Source organism: Schistocerca serialis, chromosome 11 (assembly GCF_023864345.2).
Source record: "Schistocerca serialis cubense isolate TAMUIC-IGC-003099 chromosome 11, iqSchSeri2.2, whole genome shotgun sequence".
Classification (NCBI taxonomy): domain Eukaryota; kingdom Metazoa; phylum Arthropoda; class Insecta; order Orthoptera; family Acrididae; genus Schistocerca; species Schistocerca serialis.
In genome coordinates this window covers 198,810,761-198,835,982 of record NC_064648.1, presented here as the reverse complement: position 1 = coordinate 198,835,982, position 25,222 = coordinate 198,810,761, and the positions used below count along the sequence as shown (strand labels likewise).

General features: G+C 41.4%; 1 protein-coding gene across 7 annotated transcripts in view; it reads right to left on the bottom strand.

The window, feature by feature from the left end:
* The window catches only part of LOC126426822 (serine/threonine-protein kinase OSR1), a 523,270-nt gene that overhangs the window by 64,364 nt on the left and 433,684 nt on the right, over nt 1-25,222 (bottom strand). For all 7 annotated transcript variants that reach the window (XM_050088845.1, XM_050088842.1, XM_050088846.1 and 4 more), the window contains 2 exons: nt 17,951-18,116; nt 4,237-4,338 (listed from right to left, as the gene is read on the bottom strand). In XM_050088845.1, coding sequence (XP_049944802.1) covers nt 4,237-4,338; nt 17,951-18,116 — 268 coding nt within the window. The remainder of the gene's footprint in view (nt 1-4,236; nt 4,339-17,950; nt 18,117-25,222) is intronic.

The window sequence follows — 25,222 nt, the reverse complement described above, 5'->3', positions numbered from 1 at the left end:
TTCTTCACTGAGATTCGACGAGTTCTCAGAGAGTGTGGTGGAACAGCACAACCACGAACAGAACTGTGAAGCACGTCCCACACATGCGTGACGGGGTTTAGGTTAGGACTTACCACTGAAAATTTCATCACTTAAATGTCAAGGCTTCGCAAGACATCCCTGCTGACACCTGCCACATGGGTGCAGGCATTAGAACGAATTCAGAGTCACCACCATATGCAGCAGCCACCACACAGTCCAACAGGGTCTGTTCAATGTACTGCTCGGTGGTAAGTATATCGTGGACGACGACACAGTCCGTAGCGGTGTTAACACTAAAGCCTCCCCACAGCACCACAGAATCTCAGAAATTTGTGAGAATGACACATTTAGCCAGTGACAAGTTGCCAGTTCAGACGGAAATGGCAGAATTGAGGGCGAGCTGCAAGACAGTGTCGTGTCAAGTTTGGTACTCTTAACATTACGTCTGAGTCACGAGAGAAATTGTACTAACTGAAATAAAGGAATTGGAGCATGTGAATAAGTGGGGTAATTAACAACCTGGCCTGCATGGCATTATGAGTTAGTATTTGCTGTTAGAGGAGGTGAGTAAGGGAACTGTGTATGGTCGTTCAGTACTAGACTTGGGTTGATGGTCATGTATTCATTAATTTCCATGATTTCCCTTCATTTGTGGGTGTGATGTAATACATCTCTGGAAATGGAGATACTCTGTACATGCACTAGTTTAAAATCTTCGATCCAACAAAATTTCACTGCACCACACACTTATCTTTGTACCCAATGATTGCATAACAGATGAAAACTGGTCTGTGGAACAAATAATGAACATTGTAGAATATTACACCAGTGTTGTGCGTGTTTCATTGATAATGTACAAACTATTCTGCCAATAACCGATGAAACAATCAATCGATGTATGAATTACTAGCATTTTTGTTTTGCATACTGGTTTTCTAGTTGCTATGGGTTTATTTATCAATAGCTATTTTCTATTTGTAGTTCAATGTTGTTATTTCAGTTTACATATTGCCATTTCATCATTTGAAGTTAGGAAGTCGAGCTGTGGATGCTTGAAAACTGGATGCCAAGAGGAGAAATCTGAACTTTCTGACATTTCCTTCTGTCCGAGTTCAATACAGGGGTGGCAGCAGCAGCGGTGACAGCCAAAAACATTTGCACCATGTGGGGGAGTAAAGCCATTTGACAGAGCACAGCAAGGAAATTGTTTTCTTGTTTTAAGGAGGATCATTTTGACATTAGTGACTCTCCACATTCAAAAAGACCTTTGGGGTTGGACGATTGCTTGAACGCATTAGTCCACCGTGATCCACATCAGTGTAGTCGAGAACTGCCAAACGTGATGAACACTGATCATTCCACGATTGTGTGACACTCGCATTTAATGGCGAAGGTTCAAAAATAAGATTTACAGGTACTGCATGCTCCAAGCAAAATCACAAACATCAGTGGGAAGCTGTATGTGCATCTCTTCTCACTTGTCATCGAACAGCTCGTGAATGACACCGACTACTCGAAATTCGTATCATTACCGCTGACAAGAAATGGTGTCTTTATACTAACATAAGGAGAAGGAGGGAAAGCTTGAGCCCAAACAAAGCAGCAGCTCCCCGTACAAAGACCTGCACAAATCCACAAAATATAGAGTTACACATCTGGTGGAACAGTGATGGTATGTTGCACTATAAATAGCTTTCCTGAGGTGTCACCATCACTGCCGACATTTACTAAATAAATGTAGCTCCATCCTACGTTTGGCCTGTGGGACTTCGGCTGGTCGATTTCCAATAATAGAACACCAACAGGCATTATTTCTGTTTTATTTGTTAGGCAATCAGTTTCAACATTTCATTATGTCATCTTCAGGCCTGTACAGTGAAGGTTACAAAAGAGTAAATAAAATAGAAAGAAACATTCCACATGGGAAAAATATATTAAAAACAAAGATTCCATGACTTACCAAATGGGAAAGCACTGATGGATAGGCACAATAAAAAAACACACAAACACACACACAAAATTTCAAGCTTTCGCAACCCACGGTTGCTTCGTCAGGAAAGAGGAAAGGAGAGGGAAAGATGAAAGGATGTGGGTTTTAAGGGAGAGAGTAATACGTACATGGTAAAAAGTCAGAGAGTATTGTCTAAGTGAAGCAAGTCTTACATGTTAATTTACATAAGTAAAAGAAAACAGTCTTAATTAAAATCTACATTTTAAAACGTAATTTGTACTATCAGAAATTAACCAGTTATTCCTGCACACTGCGAAAACATCAGTAACCTAATGGAAGTAATCATAAAACAGAAGTGTCAAAGCAATGCAACCTGTATACCCATTGTCTGCAAATATGTACGATTATGCGTGGTAAGACTATCGGTTTTTGTCAAAAAGTAAAAGAGGTGGGCAAAGGGACCGACTCATCGTATGCAAAGTAAGATAACAGTATCATATATCATGTACAGTGAAGGGGGTTCACTGTAAGTTATGATAATCTGCACAGTAAGTAAACAAAAAGGAATGACAAAAGAGGAATTACAGCTATTGGAACACCACAGATTTTCTCAATGGTTATTAGACAACACTCAGTAAGGAGGAACCATAATAATACTAGGATGACGACTAAAATGTAAAACTGTGTGCCCACCCACGTAATAAGATGAAGGAAACCAAAAACGAGAAGTGGATATTGCATACATTAAGCTTTTAAAAAGCACACCTTTTACAACAGTACCAGCAAGGTTATTATATCACCTATTGAAAGAACACTATTTATGAGATGAGAAAACAACATCAATTTTTGGGCAGAAAATTCCTATCATCATACCTCTGAGGAGTATCTATGGAAAGATCATCATTGGCAGTAGTCTCGTTATCGGAAGTTGTAGGGAAGGGGAAAAAGCTGCTACTACTACTACTACTAAACTATCTCACAGTGGATTTTATATACAGAGTAGTGCTCAACCAAACCAGATGCAAACTGTTCCGTATAAATCACAGGGGAGACACAAAAACCTAGAAGTAAACTCAAGTACACCACGAAATGTTAAACCAAGTTCACACTGGGTCCCAAAATTGGCATAGTTAAAGGATGATATACACTTTGCCATATAACATCCAAATATATCACTTCTTAATAACTTAATGACATCGTAATTCTGTCAGAGACAGCAAAGGACTTGGAAGAGCAGTTGAACGGAACGAATGGTGTCTTGAAGGGAGGATATAAGATGAACATCAACAAAAGCAAAACGAGGATAATGGAATGTAGTCGAATTAAGTCGGGTGATTTTGAGGGTATTAGATTACGAAATGAGACACTTAAAGTAGTAAAGGAGTTTTGCTATTTGGGGAGCAAAAGAACTCATGATGGTCGAAGTACAGAGGATATAAAATGTAGACTGGCAATGGCAAGGAAAGCGTTTCTGAAGAAGAGAAATTTGTTAACATCGAGTATAGATTTAAGTGTCAGGAAGTCATTTCTGAAAGTATTTGTATGGAGTGTAGCCATGTATGGAAGTGAAACATGGACAGTAAATAGTTTGGACAAGAAGAGAATAGAAGCTTTCGAAATGTGGTGCTACAGAAGAATGCTGAAGATTAGATGGGTAGATCACATAACTAATGAGCAAGTATTGAATAGGATTGGGGAGAAGAGAAGTTTGTGGCACAACTTGACCAGAAGAAGGGATCGGTTGGTAGGACATGTTCTGGGGCATCAAAGGATCACCAATTTAGTATTGGAGGGCAGCGTGGAGGGTAAAAATCGTACGGGGAGACCAAGAGATGAATACACTAAGCAGATTCAGAAGGATGTAGGTTGCAGTAGGTACTGGGAGATGATGAAGCTTGCACAGGATAGAGTAGCATGGAGAGCTGCATCAAACCAGTCTCAGGACTGAAGACCGCAATAACAACAACAACAACAACAACACAATAACTTAATTGCAGGAAAGTCACTAGAAAATGATCTCCACTACCCAGACCATTAAATGCAGATGAAAATGCATAGATTTAATAGTTACAATCCGCCAACATGGTAATGTGTGTGTGTGTGTGTGTGTGTGTGTGTGTGTGTGTGTGTGTGAGAGAGAGAGAGAGAGAGAGAGAGAGAGAGAGAGAGAGAGAGAGAGAATTTACAACACACTTAACAAGTATTGTTGATCTCAAAATTTATTCTTTGTCTTATATGGACTGCAGAATTCAAGACTGACTCACCTTCATGGGAGGGTATTTGTGGTACGGTGCGGTTCCTGTGGCCATCTCTATGGCTGTAATGCCGAAAGACCATATGTCAGCTTTGAAGTCATACCCGTGGTCCTGCAAACAACAATTTTATTATTCCAGATATCATTTCTATTTTCAAACTAGAACAAATATTTCTCTGATACTTCAAAACACGCATAACTGTATTGACAGCGTTTATAACGATAGTACACGTAACAAAACAAGCAATTAGCTCGACCAACTGCAGTACTCGATCTGATACAAAATATCCGAACAATTATTAGTAAACATTAATATGGGATGTGTCCACCCTTCACCTTAAATATAGCTTCGACTCTACTGGTGAGTTTCAATGAAGTGTCAATGACTGAAGGTGTGCCAGCCCAAGAGCCAAAACCAGAGAAGATCATGATTTTGATTGCTAGGGACGGGAGCGAATCTGACATTCTAACTCACCCCAAAGGTGTTCCACAGGGTTCAGGTCATGACTTTGGGGAGGGCAGTCCAATTCAGGAAAGTTATTGTCTGCCAAATATTTCCTCACACATGCCACTTTATGATAAGGTGCACTGTCATGCTCATACAATCTATCATTGTCTACAAGAAACACAATACTCTCTCCATCCTCCTACACTGGAGAGTCCACCTCTTAAGAAATCCAGTGATCCATTGTGCATTAGAGGGGTGTCCGGACACTCGATCGGATAATGCAATATGCCTATTAGCATGTTACATGCATAGTAGTATTTGTTGTCAGTAACAGCCAATACATTTCATTTATATATTATTCATATATACACTTATTTCTTTGTAACAGCTTTTGTATTATCTGTTTTTTTTTTGTTGGGAGTCACATTGAGAGTGAGGAGACAACCATAGAAAATATAAACATACATAAAAGAGCCGCAAGAGTGATCTAGCTCACTGTAAAGATCTATTCAGAACCTTGGGGGTTTCTAACCACAAGTAAGTGCATGTAGGCAAAAAAGAGTGTTGATAAGTACTGCACAAACAGCTCTGTCCATAACCGTGGAGTGAGAGTTAGACTAACTCTCACCTACCAACAAAGTACAAACACGAATCTCAATGCAGCATTTTCTACCGAGCAATTAAACTGTACACTAAGTCGCCAAGTTGATTAGAGAGGTTTAAAGGATTACTCGGATAACATATAGTAGGAGTTTGCAAAAAATGTTAACACAAATAAGTGATAATATAAATTATCACTGTCATTTTCAAGCGCATTATTCCACAATAATATTTCCTCTTTGGCGAAATGATACAGATCATTTACCATGATTCCAACCTATCAGGAGCTGAGAAAAGGACAACTGATGGACAATTAAGGATACATTGAGAGCTTCTGGTGAATTTCATCTATTCTTTATACTGGAAACATAAGTGATGGAGCATTATATAAATATATATTTTTTTACTTGTAACACTTAGGCACTTGATTTTAATAGTCATATTAATATATTTTTATTTGCTCTCATTTAAATCATTCCTTTTATTCTTTTTTCATCTGGAATCTTTGTCCACACAATTTTAATTATTTTTATCTATCTATCTAACTATTTAAAGGTTAAAAAATAATGATGTAATGGTTAAAAACCAGAGGAGAAAATAATCTATTTATATTGGCTACACAATGGCGTCAAATTTAATTCTTGTTGTAACATGTAAATTTTTATAAAATGGGAACCATTTTACAAAAGATTAAAAGCATGAATTCTTCTCACACCATGGGCATAGTAAAATAGAAGAAGATTTAAATGAAAGAAGGTTTTATAAACAAAAATAAAAGTCAAGCAAAATGAGTAATAGAAATGATGATTGCAGTAAGGGTGAAAATAAATGATGAGAAGGAAGAAATAAATCAAAGTAAATACATAAAAATAATTAAAATCAAATGGGCATAGTTTCCAAATGAAAAACGAGTGAAGGACAAAAAATGAGAGCTACTAAAAAAACCTAAGACATTATTGCAATTATGTGGTGAACGACTACAAATAAAGAAACAGACACACACACCAATTAACTGAATAGAAATAATAACGCCAGCCACTTCAATAAAGATGCATGATAAACACTCTTGACACCCAATGGGACTTTAATCTGCAACTTTTAGCACACCAGTAAAATAACTTTTCTGCTACGCTATGCTAGACAAAAATTATAGTTATTTCAAGGGGTTATTGATTAACAAGGAAGTATTTATTTATATATTTATTTACTTATTTTAGGGTTCACTAGAATGAACAGCTGCAATGTGTGATGCCTGGGACGGTAACCTACACCACTGTATAGGTGAGACCTTCCCTCGTGATATCATCCACAGCTTTAAGTGAGATTTTGCAACTGTGTTAGGTGAAGGAAGATTAGGATGTAATGTCCTTTCAATGACGAGTCATAAGAGATGGGGCACAATCTTGACTATGACCACACACTTGAATACAACAGGATGGGGAAGGAAGGAAATCAGAATTCGGCTGTGTCCTCATCCAAGACTAGATACTGGCATTCACTTTACACAATCTAAGGAAACCACAGAAATCGCAAATTCGTATCACTGGACAGGGATACGAACCCAGCACCTCTCGAGAGCAAGTCTGATATTTAAAACAGTGCCTCAACTCAATCTGTATGTCAGCTGAGGTGTTGGTACCTGTTCTAACAAAGTATCTCTTCTAGCCAACTGAAGCAATGAAACTACCAACAAATTGTGAAAATCCAAACCCACCTAAGCTGAAACCTAAGAATGCCATCTAACCAACAGTTCCTGAGAATCATCACTGAATTCCATTTTAGCCAAATAAAGTTACGACAATCACCGTCCAGAAATAAGTTTCTAAAATATTGAGAAGAATACTAAGCTGGACTCAGGAAGTCAAGTTCATGTGCAGAACATATGCTGAGACTCAAAAACATTCTCACATACAATGATTTACAGAGCCTTGCCGTACAAGCAATGTCTGTCAACTTCCAAATGGGCTACAAGTCAATGGACAGACTTTTCTCTTCCAGACGTAACCAAATGGGGACTAGAGAAAAAGACCTGAAAATTTGTGAAGGAGATAGTTACAAATATGCTACCAAAAGCAAAATTCAGAGAGAAACTGTCAATGAGCTTAGATACCAGAGCTAATCAAACTATGGGAAAACCAGGATGGAATGTAAAAATATTATAGAAACAAGACATTTCCAGATCGAAAACCTTTTCCCTCAATCTTAAACTGTGATGCTACGACACCACAGCAATACCTCCCATACTGTATGCCCCAGAATTTAACACGGTCAGAAATGGTGAACTCTTTAGAATTAAAGGGTTAAAAATCCTGAGAAAAATTGTGGATCCCACGAAAAGAGATGAGAGCATAAAGAACTGGACACAACAGAGAACTAGAAACAATTACACCACATTACAAGTGCAATGAGAAAGAGGGGACTAGTCTTATGGTTCCAGAATAAGAGGGCTAGATTCAGATAAATGTTTGCCAGAGTTAAGAACTACACAACCCTAAATCCCATCTACTTTTTATCTCCCTTACGCATAAGAAGATGATACTGGTAGCAGTGTGAATAGGAGAGGAAAATATGAAAGCAGTGGTGCTTGCAGATGATTGTTGTGTAGGGAAATTGGGAAGGAGAGGTTCGAAAACTGAAATGTACTGAAGCAAGTGGTGCGACTACGTGTATTCAAATTTAGTGCAAAGAAATATGAAATGACTGAACGAGGAGTACGAGTAGAATAAGAATGGATGCAAGTTTTACAGTGCAAGTACTAAAGTGGAATGTCTGAAGTAACTGGGGAGCACAATAGAAGACAGCCAGAGATAAGTGAAAGGGAAAGACAACAACACTTTCTTGCAGAGCAACAAGCCAAATCTGGATCAAGGATGTACCACCAAAAGCATGCAAATGTTACAACGCACGTATTGTGCTCCAATACTTGTGTGCACCAGAAATGTGGGTAACGAAGAAAAGGAAGGAGAGCAGGACACTGGCTTGCTAGAAGCAGGATAAGACTGAGTAAGAGCATGAATGAGAAAGTGAGAGAAATAATTAAAGAAGCCTTTGGAAGAGATAATGGAAAAGACAAGACTACAATGGTAAGTGCATGTTAAAAGAATAAGAATTAGCAGGATAAATAATGGGAAAGTGTGTGGGGGGGGCTGTCTATTTTTGACAAAGGCCTTGCCCTTGGCTGAAAGCAAACTTTCCAAAAGCCTTTTGTTGTGCCTTTCAGCAACTCAGCATCTCCACTATATGGAGAATTGGCAGGACACAGACAGGCCCAGAAAATGACAATAGAAAGCAAGAGATCTAGATTAAGACCAAGAGACAGATGAATTGTTTTAAGTCAGGAAGATTTTGTCCTCGCCTTCCAGCACGTCAGTCACCGCCTGTCGGTCGCCGAGTGAGATGCTACAATGTGTTTGTCAGATTACCGATTCTCTCGAGATAACTGAATGTGTGGAGCAAAGATACTGCATTATATTTTGTCAAAAGCTTGGTGATTCTCAAAGCAATTGGCTCTCCTACTGGTGTACTAGAGTACTGATGTGGTAGTATTTCAATTGCTACCAGCATTGCAGACAAAAACTTATCTCCAGAATGAGATTTTCACTCTGCAGCAGAGTGTGCGCTGATATGAAACTTCCTGGCAGATTAAAACTGTGTGCCCGATCGAGACTCGAACTCGGGACCTTTGCCTTTCGCGGGCAAGTGCTCTACCATCTGAGCTACCGAAGCACCACTCACACCCGGTCTCACAGCTTTACTTCTGCCAGTATCTCATCTCCTACCTTCCAAACTTTACAGAAGCTCTCCTGTGAACCTTCGTAGGAGAGCTTCTGTAAAGTTTGGAAGGTAGGAGACGAGATACTGGCAGAAGTAAAGCTGTGAGTACCGGGCGTGAGTCGTGCTTCGGTAGCTCAGATGGTAGAGCACTTGCCCACGAAAGGCAGATGTCCCGAGTTCGAGTCTCGATCGGGCACACAGTTTTAATCTGCCAGCAAGTTTCAAAAACTTATCTGTCTGTGGTGTAATTAAACCCCGACATCTAGCCACTGCACTAACAAGGGGAGCTTATGCACTTGCCCACTTCAATTCACATTACATAAGGAGCTATCCAAAAGTTTCCGTTTGAATGCCATACAGTCCTGAATTCGTATGCCAATTGTGCAAAATCATGAGAAGCACCCCACTGAGTCACCAGGTGGAAAACAACTATCTGATGAAACACCACGTCCTGCTGCGAGAAGAAGTTGCTTACTGCGTGCTGCACACCCTCATCTGACAGAAATCGTCATCTGCGAGACCTTTAAGTAACCGAAGGTGCGATGACTATGTGGGAAGGTATCGGGACTAAAGGTGTGGAGTGCTAGGGTTTCTCCTGCACGAGTTGGCGTAATTTCTGAGTTACGACATACGTAATACGGGGAAACGCATTATCGTGCGACAGCAGAAACCCCTCTCGCAGTCCTCCCGGTTTTGACAGACCTGCTGACCCGCCTACACGCTTCATTTGCAGATGCACGTTTACTTCGGCAGCATAGAACAGGATGACAGCACTCTGCTCCTGTCTGGACATATTTGGTAATTATGTAATCGCAGTTCACGTTAGTGCACGTACTGTGCACGTGTCGGAAAGTAACGAATGCCACTCCGATCCATTGCCTATATGACAGTGCTAATGTACCAAGATCAGAGCCACCCAACATTGCATACACTGCATATACACAACAGCAGTGCTCTCAAAAGGAAACTTTTGGACCACCCCTTAAACCTATAGGCTCCGTATGTCAGCATTCAACATCAGTTCCCTACGGCATTACACAGCAATTCTCAAAAATACTCGAATTCAACCACCGTCTAGAGCCGTTAAGTACGAGGGTTGCACCAAACGTAAGGTTTCCGACAAGCTACAGCTTCGAGGGAAGGTACTACGCTAAATTCGACAACGGTGTCGTGCGCAGCAGTTCCCCTGCTCTCGAGCCCACCGTCCACGATTCTCTACGTCGCTCAGGGTCTGCTCGGCAGCCGTCAGAGGTGGAAGAGTCGATCGCCGCTCCCACCTAGTGTGAGGTTCGAGCGGTACTCCGGTTTCTCCACGCGAGGAAGTTACCGCCTGTGGAGATTCGTCGGCAACTGACAGTTTTATGGCGAAGAGTGCATGTCCGTTCAGCACTTCCGCGAATGGTGCAGGGCTTTTGCCGGGGGTCGCACAGAAGTTCACGACGAACGGAGTGGAAGACCATAGGTTTCGGATGTGATTGTCCCGAAGATCGACAGCGAGCTGCTCAAAGATCGGACGGTCACTGTCCGTGAACTTGTAGACGCAATTCCTGAAGCTTCCCATTGCACAAGTGAAAGAACTTTTAACAGAAACATTGGACTACTGCAAGGCGTGTGCTCGTTGGGTCCCCCCGGGTGCTGACTGACAAACACGACGAGCGACACCTCGACAGTGCTCGCAAGTTCCTTCAATGAAGTGAGGGGGCAGGCAACAAGGAAAAGTAGCTGGACTATCATCACGGGAGATGAAATGTGGGTGTTTCATTACACCCCCGAAACAAAAGAACAATGTCAGTGGTGTCACTCCGATTCACCGCCACCAAAGAAATTCAAACAAACGCAGTCGGCAGGAAAGGTTATGGCGACTGTTTTGGGATCGGAAGGGGGTACTCCTCATCAATTTCGTGCAACTTAGAATGATGATAAACTCGAGACAGATATTGTGAGACACTGACCAATCCCGAATCACCGGAGAGGACTACTGACGGAGGTAGTAGTGCTTCTTCACGACAACACTCGACCCCATTCGCTCGTCAAATGCGTGAGATTTTGAAGATATTTGGGAGGACTGGTATGCCCCATTCCGCATACAGCCAAGACTTAGCTCAAAGATAAAGAAACACTTAGGTAGCAAACACTTCAAGAGCAACGATGTCCGATCAAAGGTCACATGCTTCCTCAATGGGTTGGCAAGAGACTACCTCGACTTAGTAATACAAAAACTGGAGCACCGTCTTCAAAAGTGAGTTAAAAAAAAAGAGAGAGAGAGAGACAGAGAGAGAAAGAAGGAGACTGTAGAAAAATAGACAAAAGTGTAAGATTTTGATGTCTTCTATTTGTAAAAAATATGGGAACCTTACTTTTGCTATAACTCTCATTTAAAAATTTCGAAATTATTAACAATTTAAAAGTTGGTTTGAATCTATTATTAGGTATCAACAGAGGGTGGACAAACTAATACAAACACCATGCAATATAGTACATCTTGTTGCAAGTTGGCACCACTGTGAACATATAAACACTGACGCGGCTGAAGTGCCCAGTTGACATGCCAAATCTTTGAGGTTATCTTTTTCCTCTAGGAGGTTATCTTTCAGTGTATTTTACATTTTTTCTGCGACTCGATACAAGCACTCGGTGAAAGATCAGACTTCAAGACAGGTCAACTTGTTTGTGACAAATGGCCGAACCATTTAACATTTCACAAGCAACAGTATCGACAGTAATAACAGCACACACACAAAACTCTGTAAGACACCATTGGCGAACAGGAATAGAGGGCAAAAGCTCAGACATCACTGAAGCAATAGGCAGATGTTTCTGTACAAAACTGGGAGAACACTCCGTCAGTAACTATTCTGACACTCCACGCAACTATTCTGTGAAGAACTGAAGCTGTTCCCAAAGCCAATGGTGGACCAACACCTTATTAATAAATAAATATTATGTATGTGATGTTCACATTACTTTCTCCACCCCCTGTACATCTAAAGATCTACTCTGCAATTTATAGTTAAGTGTTTGGCATAGAATTCACTGAATTTCTCTACCGTTCCACTCTTGAACGGTTGTTGTTGTTGTTGTTGTCTTCAGTCCAGAGACTGGTTTGATGCAGCTCTCCATGCTACTCCATCCTGTGCAAGCTTCTTTATCTCGCAGTACCTACTGCAACCTACATCCTTCTGAATCTGCTTAGTGTATTCATCTCTTGGTCTCCCTCTACGATTTTTACCCTCCACGCTGCTCTCCAGTACTAAATTTGTGATCCCTTGATGCCTCAGAACATGTCCTACTAACCAGGCCCTTCTTTTTGTCTAGTTGTGCCACAAACTCCTCTTCTCCCCAATTCTATTCAATACTTCCTCATTAGTTATGTGATCTCCCCATCCAATCTTCAGCATTCTTCTGTAGCACCACATTTCGAAAGCTTCTATTCTCTTCTTGTCCAAACTATTTATTGTCCACGTTTCACTTCCATACATGGCTACACTCCAAATACTTTCAGAAACGACTTCCTGACACTTAAATCTATACTCGATGTTAACAAATTTCTCTTCTTCAGAAACTCTTTCCTTGCCATTGCCAGTCTACATTTTATATCCTCTCTACTTCGACCATCATCAGTTATTTTGTTCCCCAAACAGCAAAACTCATTTACTACTTTAAGCGTCTCATTTCCTAATCTAATTCCTCAGCATCACCCGATTTAATTCGACTACATTCCATTATCCTCGCTTTGCTTTTTTTTAGGTTGATATTATAGCCTCCTTTCAAGAGACTGTCCATTCCGTTCAACTGCTCTTCCAAGTCCTTTGCTGTCTCTGATAGAATTACAATGTCATCGGCGAACCTCAAAGTTTTTATTTCTTCTCCGTGGATTTTAATACCTACTCTGAATTTTTCTTTTGTTTCCTTTACTGCTTGCTCAATATACAGATTGAATAACATTGGGGAGAGGCTACAACCCTGTCTCACTCCCTTCCCAACCACTGCTTCCCTTTCATGCCCCTCGACTCATAACTGCCATCTGGTTTCTGTACAAATTGTAAATAGCCTTTCGCTCCCTGTATTTTACCCCTGCCACCTTCAGAATTTGGAAGAGAGTATTCCAGTTAACGTTGTCAAAAGCTTTCTCTAAGTCTACAAATGCTAGAAACGTAGGTTTGCCTTTCCTTAATCTTTCTTCTAAGGTAAGTCGTAAGGTCAGTATTGCCTCACGTGTTCCAACATTTCTACAGAATGCAAACTGATCTTCCCCGAGGTCGGCTTCTACAAATTTTTCCATTCGTCTGTAAAGTATTCATGTTAGTATTTTGCAGCTGTGACTTATTAAACTGATAGTTCGGTAATTTTCACATCTGTCAACACCTGCTTTCTTTGGGGTTGGACGGTGTGTACACAAAAACACTCAAATCTTTCCCTGCACACTGATTTCTCTTCTTTTTATCATTACTCCCGGTGTAGGAGCATTCAGTGGAGAAAGAATTGATTGAAATTTTGTGCAAAGACCTCACCACGAAAAAAATGCCTTCGTTTTAATGACTGCTAGCCCAAGTCGCTTATTGCATCTGTGACTCTTCTGTATTTCACAAAAACACAGGACGAGTTAAACTACTTTGAGCATTTTCGATGTACTCCGAAAAATTCTACCTGCTGACAATCTCTTACCCCAGAAAAGAATGGACGAGTCTAATGTAGCAGTCTCTAGTAGATCTGTTGCATATACTTTTGTAAGTGTCCTGCCAAAAACAAGCACTTTTTGTTTCATGTTGCCCATGACAATACCTACATGGCTTAATTTGTTTGTAACTATAATTCATAGGTATTTAGTTGAATTTACAGTCTTTAGAGTATTTTCCAACCATACAGATACACTATGTGATCGAAAGTATCTGGACACACCAAAAAACATACGTTTTTCATATTAGGTGCACTGTGCTGCCACCTGCTGCCAGGTACTCCGTATCAGCGACCTCAGTAGCCATTAGACATCATGAGAGAGCAGAATGGGACGCTCCGCAGAACTCACGGGCTTCAAACATGGTCAGGTGACCGGATGTTACTCGTGTCATACGTCGGTACGCGAGATTTCCACACTCCTAAACATCCCTACGTGCACTGTTTCCGATGTGATAGTGAAGTGGAAACGTGAAGGGACACGTACAGCACAATAGCGTACAGGCCGACCTCATCGGTTGACTGACACAGACCTCTGACAGTTGAAGAGGGTCATGATGTGTAATAGGCAGACATCCGTGTAGGTAGACATCCATCCAGGCCATCACACAGAAATTCCAAACTGCATCAGGGTCCACTGCAAGTATAAGACAGTCTGGCAGGAGCTCAGAAACTCTGATTTCACAGTTGAGTGGCTGCTCGTTAAGTCACACATCACGCTGGTAAATGCCAAATGACACCTTGCTCGGTGGAAAAAGCATAAACATTGGCCGATAGAACAGTTTGGAGTGACGAATAACGGTACACAATGTGGCAATCCAATGGCAGGGTGTGCGTATGGCGAATGCCTGGTGAACGTTATCTGCCAGTGTATGTAGTGCCAACAGTAAAATTCGGAGGCGGTGGTGTTATGGTGTGGTCATGTTTTTCTTGGAGGGGGCTTGCATCCCTTGTTTTGAGAGACACTATCACAGCACAGGCCTCCGTTGATGTTTTAAGCACCTTCTCACTTCCCACTCTTGAAGAGCAATTGGAGGATGGCGACTGCAGCTTTTAACACGATCGGGCACCTGTTCATAATGCACGGCCTGTTGCAGAATGGTTACACGACAATAACATCCCTGTAGTGGACTGGCCTGCACAGAGCTCACCTGAATCCTATAGAACACCTTTGCGATCTTTTGGAACACCGACTTCGTGCCAGGCCTCACCGGCCGACATCGATACTTCTCCTCAGTGCAGCACTCCGTGAAGAATGGGCTGTCATTCCCCAACAAACCTTCCAGCACCTGATTAAACGTATTCCTGAGGGAGTAGAAGCTGTCATCAAGGCTAAGTGTGGGCCAACACCATACTGAATTCCAGCATTACCGATGGAGGGCGCCACGAATTTTTACGTCATTTTCAACCAGTTGTCCGGATACTTTGGATACCACAGTGTAATTCGCGAACGTTAAGTGTGTTCCATAGTTCTGGGCAATTGGGTTTTATCTTCTGAGGACTTTACTAGAAGGTAAATGACAAGAGTCTTCTGCAAACAACCTACAGAGGGCTGGTCAGATTGTCACCTAAATCAATTATGTAGACTTAACAGCAGATGACCTGTACTACTTCCTTCGGAAACACATATTACTTCCTTTTTATTTAATGACATTCCATAAATTTACTACAAACTGTGACCTTTCTGGCAAAAAATCATGAACCCAGTTGCACAACCGAGGCAATACCCCGTAGGCATGCAATGGTATTGTTTTTGGGGAAATTCAGCTAACAGTGTGGACACTGCAGATACAGGGGAAAAAATCATTTAGTAATTGTGCACTGTACAGCATAAAGAACCATGTCAGCCATTATCAAACAATAACTCTTCCACTATCTGAGAGTAACCATTCTGTTCACATACAATACAAGACACTTTATGCTTCCCATACACCCAGGCTCTACCATACATGAGAATGAAATTAATTATAAACTATAAGAGGACATGATAATGCAAATGAACTTAGGTCCACTCAAAAGGAAGCTATATACATAGCAGTGATACTGAAATGCTGTTACTCAGTGGATGAATCTTGTAGGACGAAATGGTAATTTGACCTGTATACAACTTGTTACATATACACGCAAATACTTGTCCATATAAACATAATTTCAATGTCGCTATTTACTACTGTCAAATAATCATTACAACTGTAATGTAAATTTTTGACACGTCTGTATGCAACCCATATGGACTGCTAATGTATGTCATGAGATGAATAATCTGCTGTTCACAGTTCCTGTTAGCTGAGAGGGTAGCATAAAAAAATGGCTCTGAGCACTATGGGACTAAACGTCTGTGGTCATCAGTCCCCTAGAACTTAGAACTACTTAAACCTAACTAACCTAAGGACATCACACACATTCATGTCCGAGGCAGGATTCGAACCTGCGACCGTAGCAGTCGCGCGGTTCCGGACTGAGTGCCTAGAACCGCTAGACCACCGCAGCCGGCAGTAGCATAAAAGTCTAGTAGTCTTGCGGTCACTGGTTCAAATTAACTAACAGCAACTTCTTCTTTACTTTCATTTAAATTCCATATTTATTAACAAAAGCAAATGGTAATTAACAAATGCTGAAACAGAATCTAGTACAATTCTTTTAATTACTCATTTACAAAAATTTATTAAAATTTGATACACAGAGGTGAAACGGTTTGCTGTTAAAATTATATACATCAAATAACTATTCAGTATCTAGAAGTAAAAAGGTATTTTACGAACTGTCTTAAATCTATAACCTACATGTATAAACAATCGCCTATATTTTCCAACGAAAAGATCGTGTAATATTTCAGAAAACCCATTGAAGATGCCTCGTAAATACGATGAAACACATCTGGATGTGCAAATTAAATAAAAAACTTAATATGTCACACGCAGAATGTGTTATTCTTTTAAACTACTGCAATTTATTTTATTTCCTATTTCACGTTTTGCACTTTTATCATATTTTCATTTGTAACTCTTCAGGCTTTCCCGGCGATCTAATGACATCTCGGGTTGTCGGGTGTTCTGCCAGATATCAGTGTCGTACTTGCACGATATTTCGGTCACGTAGCTCGTGACCTTCATCAGGTGCGACCTGAGACTGCTCCTCGAGTGGACCTGGTCCAGTATTTATGCCTATGGCCTTCCCCCTCCACCAACGGCTGCAGGCGCTTCCTCTGTGGTCCGCGCCCATTCCCTGCGACCTGCTGGAGCGTTGCTGCTCCGTTTTCCATCCGCTGCGGTTCTAGGTGTTCCCTCTGCGGTCCGCACCCACCAAACCCGCTCCTGGGGGTTTCATCAACGGTCTGGGGTACCAAGCGTTCCCCCTGCGGTCCGCGCCCGCTCACCACGACCTGTTGGTCGCTGGTTCCAGAGCCGCAGCGGACGAAAAACGGAGCGGCAACGCTCCAACAGGTCGTGGTGAGCGGGTGCGGACCACAGGGGGAACGCTTGGTACCCCAGACCGTTGATGAAACCCCCAGGAGTGGGTTTGGTGGGTGCGGACCGCAGAGGGAACACCTAGAACCACAGCGGACGGAAAACGGAGCAGCAACGCTCCAGCAGGTCGCAGGGAATGGGCGCGGACCACAGAGGAAGCGCCTGCAGCCGTTGTAGGAGGGGGAAGGCCATAGGCATAAATACTGGACCAGGTCCACTCGAGGAGCAGTCTCAGGTCGCACCTGATGAAGGTCACGAGCTACGTGACCGAAATATCGTGCAAGTACGACGCTGATATCCGGCAGAACACCCGACAACCCAAGATGTCATATTTTCATTTATTTGCATTTCTGTGAGATCAGTAATTAAAATAAAAATATGTTATTTTTATTAAATAATTAAGATTCAAAATTTGTTAATTAACAAATCGATTTGATGATAAATATAGAATTGAAATAAAAGTTAAAAAAAAGTTGCAACCAGTGATATTTGAACAAGTAACTCCGACTGTGGACTTTTCTGCAACACACTGAACTACTGGCTACAGTGTCAATGTTCAAATGTTTTGTAATCAACAGCACTCGTAAATCTAATATTTCAGGAAGACTTTTTCATATCACAACAAAGTTTTTATACAGAGACCTGTACGAAGCACCTACAGCCAAACATTTTTCCTAATGATCACCACACACTGCACAATAAATACTGCCAAATTACGTCAAGTATCCACAGACAAATGGTAAGGGAAAGTGGGACTGTACCTGTTCCATGACCTCTGGCGCCATCCAGCAGGGGGTGCCGACAAAAGTGTGGCGCACCTTCTGCCGCGAAAGGTCTCTGCCAGTCGCCAGCCACGCCGACACGCCAAAGTCTGCTATCTGCACTGTGCCGTCCTCACCCAGAAGGATGTTACCGGCTTTTATATCCCTGAAACAAAAAGTGTACCACACTGTGACATAGAGAACTAACTGTTCCCGAAATGGAACTTAAAGCGCGCCCCATAAAAACGCAGAACTACAAACAAGTTAATTGGTGAAATTCAGTAATTTACATATTGTTGCTGTGTACGGTACACGTGATTATGTACGAAATACAATATTATACAAATGGCCTCTACGAGTCTGCAGCATCACGCTATCTTCGAAGCAGTACATCTCGATTATACCCTCGTCTGAAATGCTACACCCCCAGTAACTTATAGATGTAATGGATTCTCCCTAATCACTCAACAGTTTTCTGTGCCCCTATCCTGCCATTTTGCTAGTTCACGAAGCCATTCCACAGGAAGTGCTACAGACAAGAGATTTTAAACTGATTCAGTTTTTCTAGATTTCCAGAAGGCTTTTGACACCGTACCTCACAAGCAGCTTGTAATCAAATTGTGTGCTTATGGAATATCATCTCAGTTATGTGATATATGATTTCCTGTTAGAGAAGTCACAGTTTTTACTAATTTATGGAAAGTTATCACGTAAAACAGGAACGATTTCTGGGTTACCCAAGGTAGTGTTATAGGCCCTCTGCTGTTGCTTATCTGTACAAATGATTTAGGGGACTATGTGAGCAGCTGCCTTAAGTTGTTTGCAGATGATGCTGTCATTTATCGTCTAGAAGATTAAAACAAATTGCGAAACAATTTAGGAAAGATATCTGTACGGTGCAAATATGTCAATTGACCCTAAATAATGGAAAGTGTGAGGTCATCCACACAAGTGCTTAAAGGAAACCATTAAACATTGGTTACACAATAAACCAATCAAATCTAAAGGCCGTAAATTCAACTAAATATCTACGAATCATAATTACGAACAGCTTAAATTGGAAAGAACACGTACAAAATGTTGTGGGGAATGGGAACCAAAGATTGCATTTTATTAGCAGAACATGTAAAAGATGCAACAGGTGTGCTAAAGAGACTTACACTAGACTTGACCACAGTCTTCTGGAGTATTGCTGTGCAGTTCGGGACGTACATCAAATAGGACAGTTAGGAAGTTCAAAGCAGGACAGCACATTTTGTTTTACTGAGAAATAGAGGACACGATACAGGATTTGGGGTGGACATCATTAAAACAAACATGTTTCTCACTGCTGTACGATCTTCTCACGAAATTTCAATCACTAGCTTTCTCATCCGAATGCCAAAATATTTTGTCGACTGCCGACCTAGTAGGGATAAACCGTCATAATACAATAAGGGAAATCACAGCTTGCACAGAAAGATATGGGTGCTAGTTTTTTCCGTACAGTGTTTGAAAGTGAAATAGAGAATTATTGTGAAGGTAGTTCGATGAGCCCTGTGCTAGGCACTTAAATGCAATTTGCAGAGTATCCGGTACATACAGAAGTAGATGAAGCGCGCTTCACCAACGAACATCATTTTCTCGATGACATTATTGTCTGTTCTTTGTTTCGCAAGGGCCCGACAGCCAAATGCTCAGTACCTTTCGTGATTGGCTTCAGTTCTCACGTCAGTTCGATTCTAAATGCACCGAGGTTCACTTTGTATTTCAGAATTCCTTGCATGCTGGTTCTGGAAACATCCCACCTGCTGTGAATGTGAGCAAACAGATTTCACCGAATTTGCAACAACATTAACACTCGTGAAGGCGATGTCTTCCACAGGATGGTTAAAACGAGGACACGCCAGGGGTTTAACGTCCACAACTCGGTCAATTTTCTCAAATTTAGCTATTGCTCTCATCACTGTCTACTTGCCTAGTGCATTAAAAAATGCAAACTCCACGTAGGAATATCAACAATGTGTAAAAGATAGACTGCTACTTACCATAAAGAAGACACATTAAGTAGCAGACAGGCACAGCATCTTAATTGTGCATGTTTGCAATGTAACCTGTCTTCTTTACAGTAAGTACCAATCTACATTATTACACTGACCACACATTCCACAGAGTTTGTCAACAATCTATACACACCATTCATCACAAACCTATATATACAAATTCACTTCCCCTACTCGCTTCTCTCCGTACATTCAGGCTTATCTCAGGAAGTACTGTAGGGCCTTTAATACAGTTTTACTAATAGACTGATTTATGATAAAGGTTTGTGTATATACACTAAAAATTTCACAGATTGGGTGAAATGCGATGAATTCGTCAACTGTCGCTGTGAAAACAATGCCACTGCCACCTAGCAGTGAACGGTAGAACTCTGGATGTGTAACTCTGCACAGCACAACGTAGCCATGGCCAAACTATGGATACAGTTGCTCTGCTTCCTGTGATACACCAATAACAAAAGGAATGTGTTTGGTGTTGAGCAGTCAGTCCGGCAGGGACTTGTGTTCAGATAATATTCGTTTGGACACTTTGAAATTAAGGTACATTTCTTGCGAACCATTCAATAAGCGGAACAGCCAAAAGCAGATGTATTGCATGCAAACATTGGCCAATTTGTGATGATCTTAAAGAAGGAATCAGACATGGACAGGATCTTCTTGACACCTTAGAAACAGAGGATGTAATGTCATTTAAAAACTAGTAGATGACTACAGAAATTTCGAAACACTTCTACAGATGGTTGGGGGACCCATTTTGACTACCATTTAAGACTGTCAATTTCTGCTTGTGTCATATGTGCAATCCCAATTTGCACTCATGACACATTGCACATTCTTTGAAAAACTGGCAGTGAGTTACTTCAGTTTTAATCATAACTGTCTAGCAAGAAAACATGCAAAGCCAAAATCTGTGGTTTTTAATTTTTTATGCAAAAATGACATTTTCCAAAAAACTACTCCAGCAAGGGACACATCTAATACCTTTACATAAAGAATTTTTTAAGCAGCAAAGCACATTACTGAATTTTCAGCTTTCTGCTTCCTTTCAATCAAACCCACATGTATGTTTTTAAAGCACTGCCTGTGAACAGCTTAGACAAAGAAACAGTAATACTTTCTGCTGGACCTGTTCGTAATTTTGCAGGACAACGCTCAAGCACTTATGGCGCGTACTGTAACCAATCTATTCGATTGATGGGCCTGGGAGGTTTTCTACCAGCTACCGCAATTCTACATCTACATCTACATGCAATGCAAGTGTGCACTCTGTACAAGTGAATAAGGCTCCTACTTCAAATACCAGGACGGATTAAATTATTTCACGGTTGTCGCCTAATGGAATTCCTCACACAGCGTCACAGACCGGGGCAGAGTTACTCATGCTCTAAATGCGTACAAGCCTAAATACCACACTTACAAGACAGATGAACTGGCAAGACAGCATGGTCACCGAGTGATCAGGTTACCACCATATCACTGCCACTACAATCCTACTGAGCTGGTATGGGCCTAGTTAAAAGCAGTATCTCAGGAAGAAACAGCACCTTCCAAATTGCTGATGTGGAAAGACTCTCACATGAAGCAGCGGACAACGTAAGCATATCTGCATGGGCAAACTGCGTCAGACATTCAGAAATACTCCAGGAAGATGATTTTAAAAAGAAAATTGACAGACACACTGTGATGGAGCCTTTCATTTGGATTCGTCTTCAGACAGCGAGGATGAAGACAACATTTTGGGATACCTGTGACAGCACTGCAATGATGAGGTAAGCATTTAAACATACATCGTAAATCATAAGCCTATATTATGTAACTTGAGTCTAGGTTTGCCTGGCTGGTAAAGTAATTATAAAAAGATTTTAGTTTCTTACACAATTTTGTTGTGGACTGTTTAAAGCTTGCCTTTAGTGATTACACTCATCTACTTTCCATCTATATCCATCAAAAAATGTAAAATTTCGTTTGTATTTATGCTAGTCGGACTGCTCTCTTCATTTTTGAAAAGTAATTGTTCTTGCTTTCCCGAAAATTAGTCCCAACAAACAGCACATGGAAACTTGTTTTATATTATGTATGACAGCAACTATGTACAATAGACACAATATAAACAACTATAAATTATTTGTTGTAAGTGAGATGTCTAGAAACAAAGTGCCTTTGGATCTTCTAATAACTATTTTTAATGTATGACAGGCTCTTTTTATATTTTCTGAAATATGACTCTTTCAGTTATGTGCCGAAAAGATGCTCTACGTATAAACTGCTCAGAAGTTTGCTTAGGTCACTTAAAAAACTGGCATGTAAAAATTTCACATGTGCAAATATTTCCCCTGCAATCCAAATAAACAATTTTGACTATGGATGGCAAGCCATCACAGGGTGAATGTATTCTCTGGGTTCGAAAGAGACAGAAATACTCCTGTATGTGCCACGATTTTTCCCAGTACTCACACGTATTGCAAAACATTTCGTGTGTTTTACAAAAATCATGTGAGTATCAGTAGGAATACATCTTTTTGCAAGGTTTCTTCTACTTTTCAAATTTTATTTTTCAAGGCAGCACAAGAAGATTGTATTTCCTGAATTAGAATAGCAAAGATAGATAAATGCGCAGCAGTTTTCCCAGTTACTGAACACAGTATTCTTGTGTTGATCGACAACAGAATAAACAATGCAAGTCTGTCCATTATCCTTGCCAATGATCACAGCTTTTTTATTTTTACACATTTTATACAACTCCATATTTTAAAGGCAGACGATTCGATGACAACGCCTTTCTCACAAAGACGTACAGGTATTATTGCGCTCTTAACTTTCCTGCACGCGCACATACTTCAATGCGCAGCGATCAGAAGCAGACAGTCGAACGGAGAGGTAACGCACAGTGTGGCTACACTGCCGCAGCTGGCTCCCCCACCACTAACTGCTGGCTGCGCAGAACTCCCCCACCACCCGCCAAGATACGCGACACCCGCTCCAGTTACTTTCAGTACGGCCCTCGTACATCGGCCGTCGCCTCCTGCATCACTCCGTTCCTTTCACTGTCGGCGCGTCCACCACAGTGCGTGGTAGCAGTAGCTATGCCTGGCGGCCAATTGTTATTCCCATTCTCTGCCACCACCACTGGAAGCAGACCTTACGGTTTGGGAACACTTTGCTTCTTCTCAGCTCAGTGCAGGATTCCACACCCGACTCTCAAGGGAACCTCCCCATCGCACCCCCCGCAGATTTAGTTATAAGTTGGCACAGTGGATAGGCCTTGAAAAACTGAACACAGATCAATTGAGAAAACAGGAAGAAGTTGTATGGAACTATGAAAAAAATAAGCAAAATATACACTCTGAGTAGTCCATGCGCAAGATAGGCAACATCAAGGAGAGTCTGAGCTCAGGAGCACTGTGGTCCCGTGGTTAGCGTGAGCGGCTGCGGAACGAGAGGTCCTCGGTTCAAGTCTTCACTCGAGTGATAAGTTTACTTTCTTTATTACCGCAAAGTTATGGTCTGTCCATTCGTTCATTGACGTCTCTGTTAACTGTAATAAGTTTAGTGTCTGTATTTTGCGACCGCACCGCAAAACCGTGCGATTAGTAGACGAAAGGACGTGCCTCTCCAATGGGAACCGAAAACATTTGATCGCAAGGTCATAGGTCAACCGATTCCTCCACAGGAAAGCACGTCTGATATATTCTATACGACACTGGTGACGGCATGTGCGTCACATGACAGGAATATGTTGTCGACCCACCTAACTTGTACACTTGGCGAATGGGTAAAAAGATTCTTCTACCTTGCCCGATTTAGGTTTTCTCCCAAAAAAGTGATGAAAACATAAGAGTTTGTCACAAACTGCAATAAATGAATGTGACAGTTTCACAGTCGCACAGTTTTCCCTGTGCTCAGTCAAAACATATGTTTTTAACGTTTTCAAATTTTTCCGTGTGTAGACTGTCAAATCCTGCATATATCCAAGCAAATCTGAACATGGCCTGGAATTTTGGAGAGCGAAGTTGATTATATAAAAAATTGAACTTTTCACTCGAGGGAAGACCTGAACCGAGGACCTCTCGTTTCGCAGCTGCTCACACTAATCACGGGACCACGGCACTCCTGAGCTGATACTATCCTTGATGTTGCCTATCTTGTGCACGGACTACTCACAATATTTTGCTTATTTTTTTCATAGTTCCACACAACTTCTTCCTGTTTTCTCTATTGATCTGTGTTCAGTTTTTCGAGGCCTATCCAATGTGCCAACTTATAACTAAATCTGAGAGGGTGCGATGGGGAGGTTCCCTTGTTAGTTGTAGACCACTATCTTTGTTAATCACATCGACTCTAATTCGAACAGCCACTTTAATCACTGAACTGTAGGAAGAGGAAGACTGCCCAAGTAACTAGGTTTGTTGTAATCTACGGCACAGCCCGTTTTTAAACTTTGATCGGCCACGGCAGATTTGGGAGTGCTGTCCCTGAACACCACGGTGGCTGCACAGAAAGCAACGGGAGTCTAGTGATGGACATGGTAACAGCCAACGTGTATGAGGTGTGACCCAAAAAGTGATGAGAATTTTTTAATTTTGTGGGTTTTATAAATCCCACTCTCAATAAGAAGTTTTTATGTGATTGGTGGACATGTTCCTGATGTTTGACTGCATTTTCAGCTGTTTTGAATATTTAGTCTAGTGCCGACAGTCTACATCTACAGCCATACTCCGCAAGCCACCTGACGGTGTGTGGCGGAGGGTGCCTAGAGTACCTTTATCGGTTCTCCCTTCTATTCCAGTCTCGTATTGTTCGTGGAAAGAAGGATTGTCAGTATGCCACTGTGTGTGCTCTGGTCTCTCCGATTTTATACTAATGGTCTCTTCGCTAGATATATGTAGGAGGGAGCAATATACTGTTCGACTCATCGGTGAAGGTACGTTCTCGAAACTTCAACAAAAGACCGTACCGATCTACTGAGCGTCTCTCCTGCAGAGTCTTCCACTGGAGTTTATCTATCATCTCCGTAACGCTTTTGCGATTACTAAACGATCCTGTAACGAAGCGCGCTTCTCTCCCTCGAATCTTCTCTATCTCTTCTATCGACCCTATCTGGTACAGATTCCACGCCGGTGAGCAGTATTCGAGCAGTGGGCGAACAAGCGTACTGTAACCTACATCCTTTGTTTTCAGACTGCATTTCCTTAGGATTCTTCCAATGAATCTCAGTCTAGCATCTGCTTTA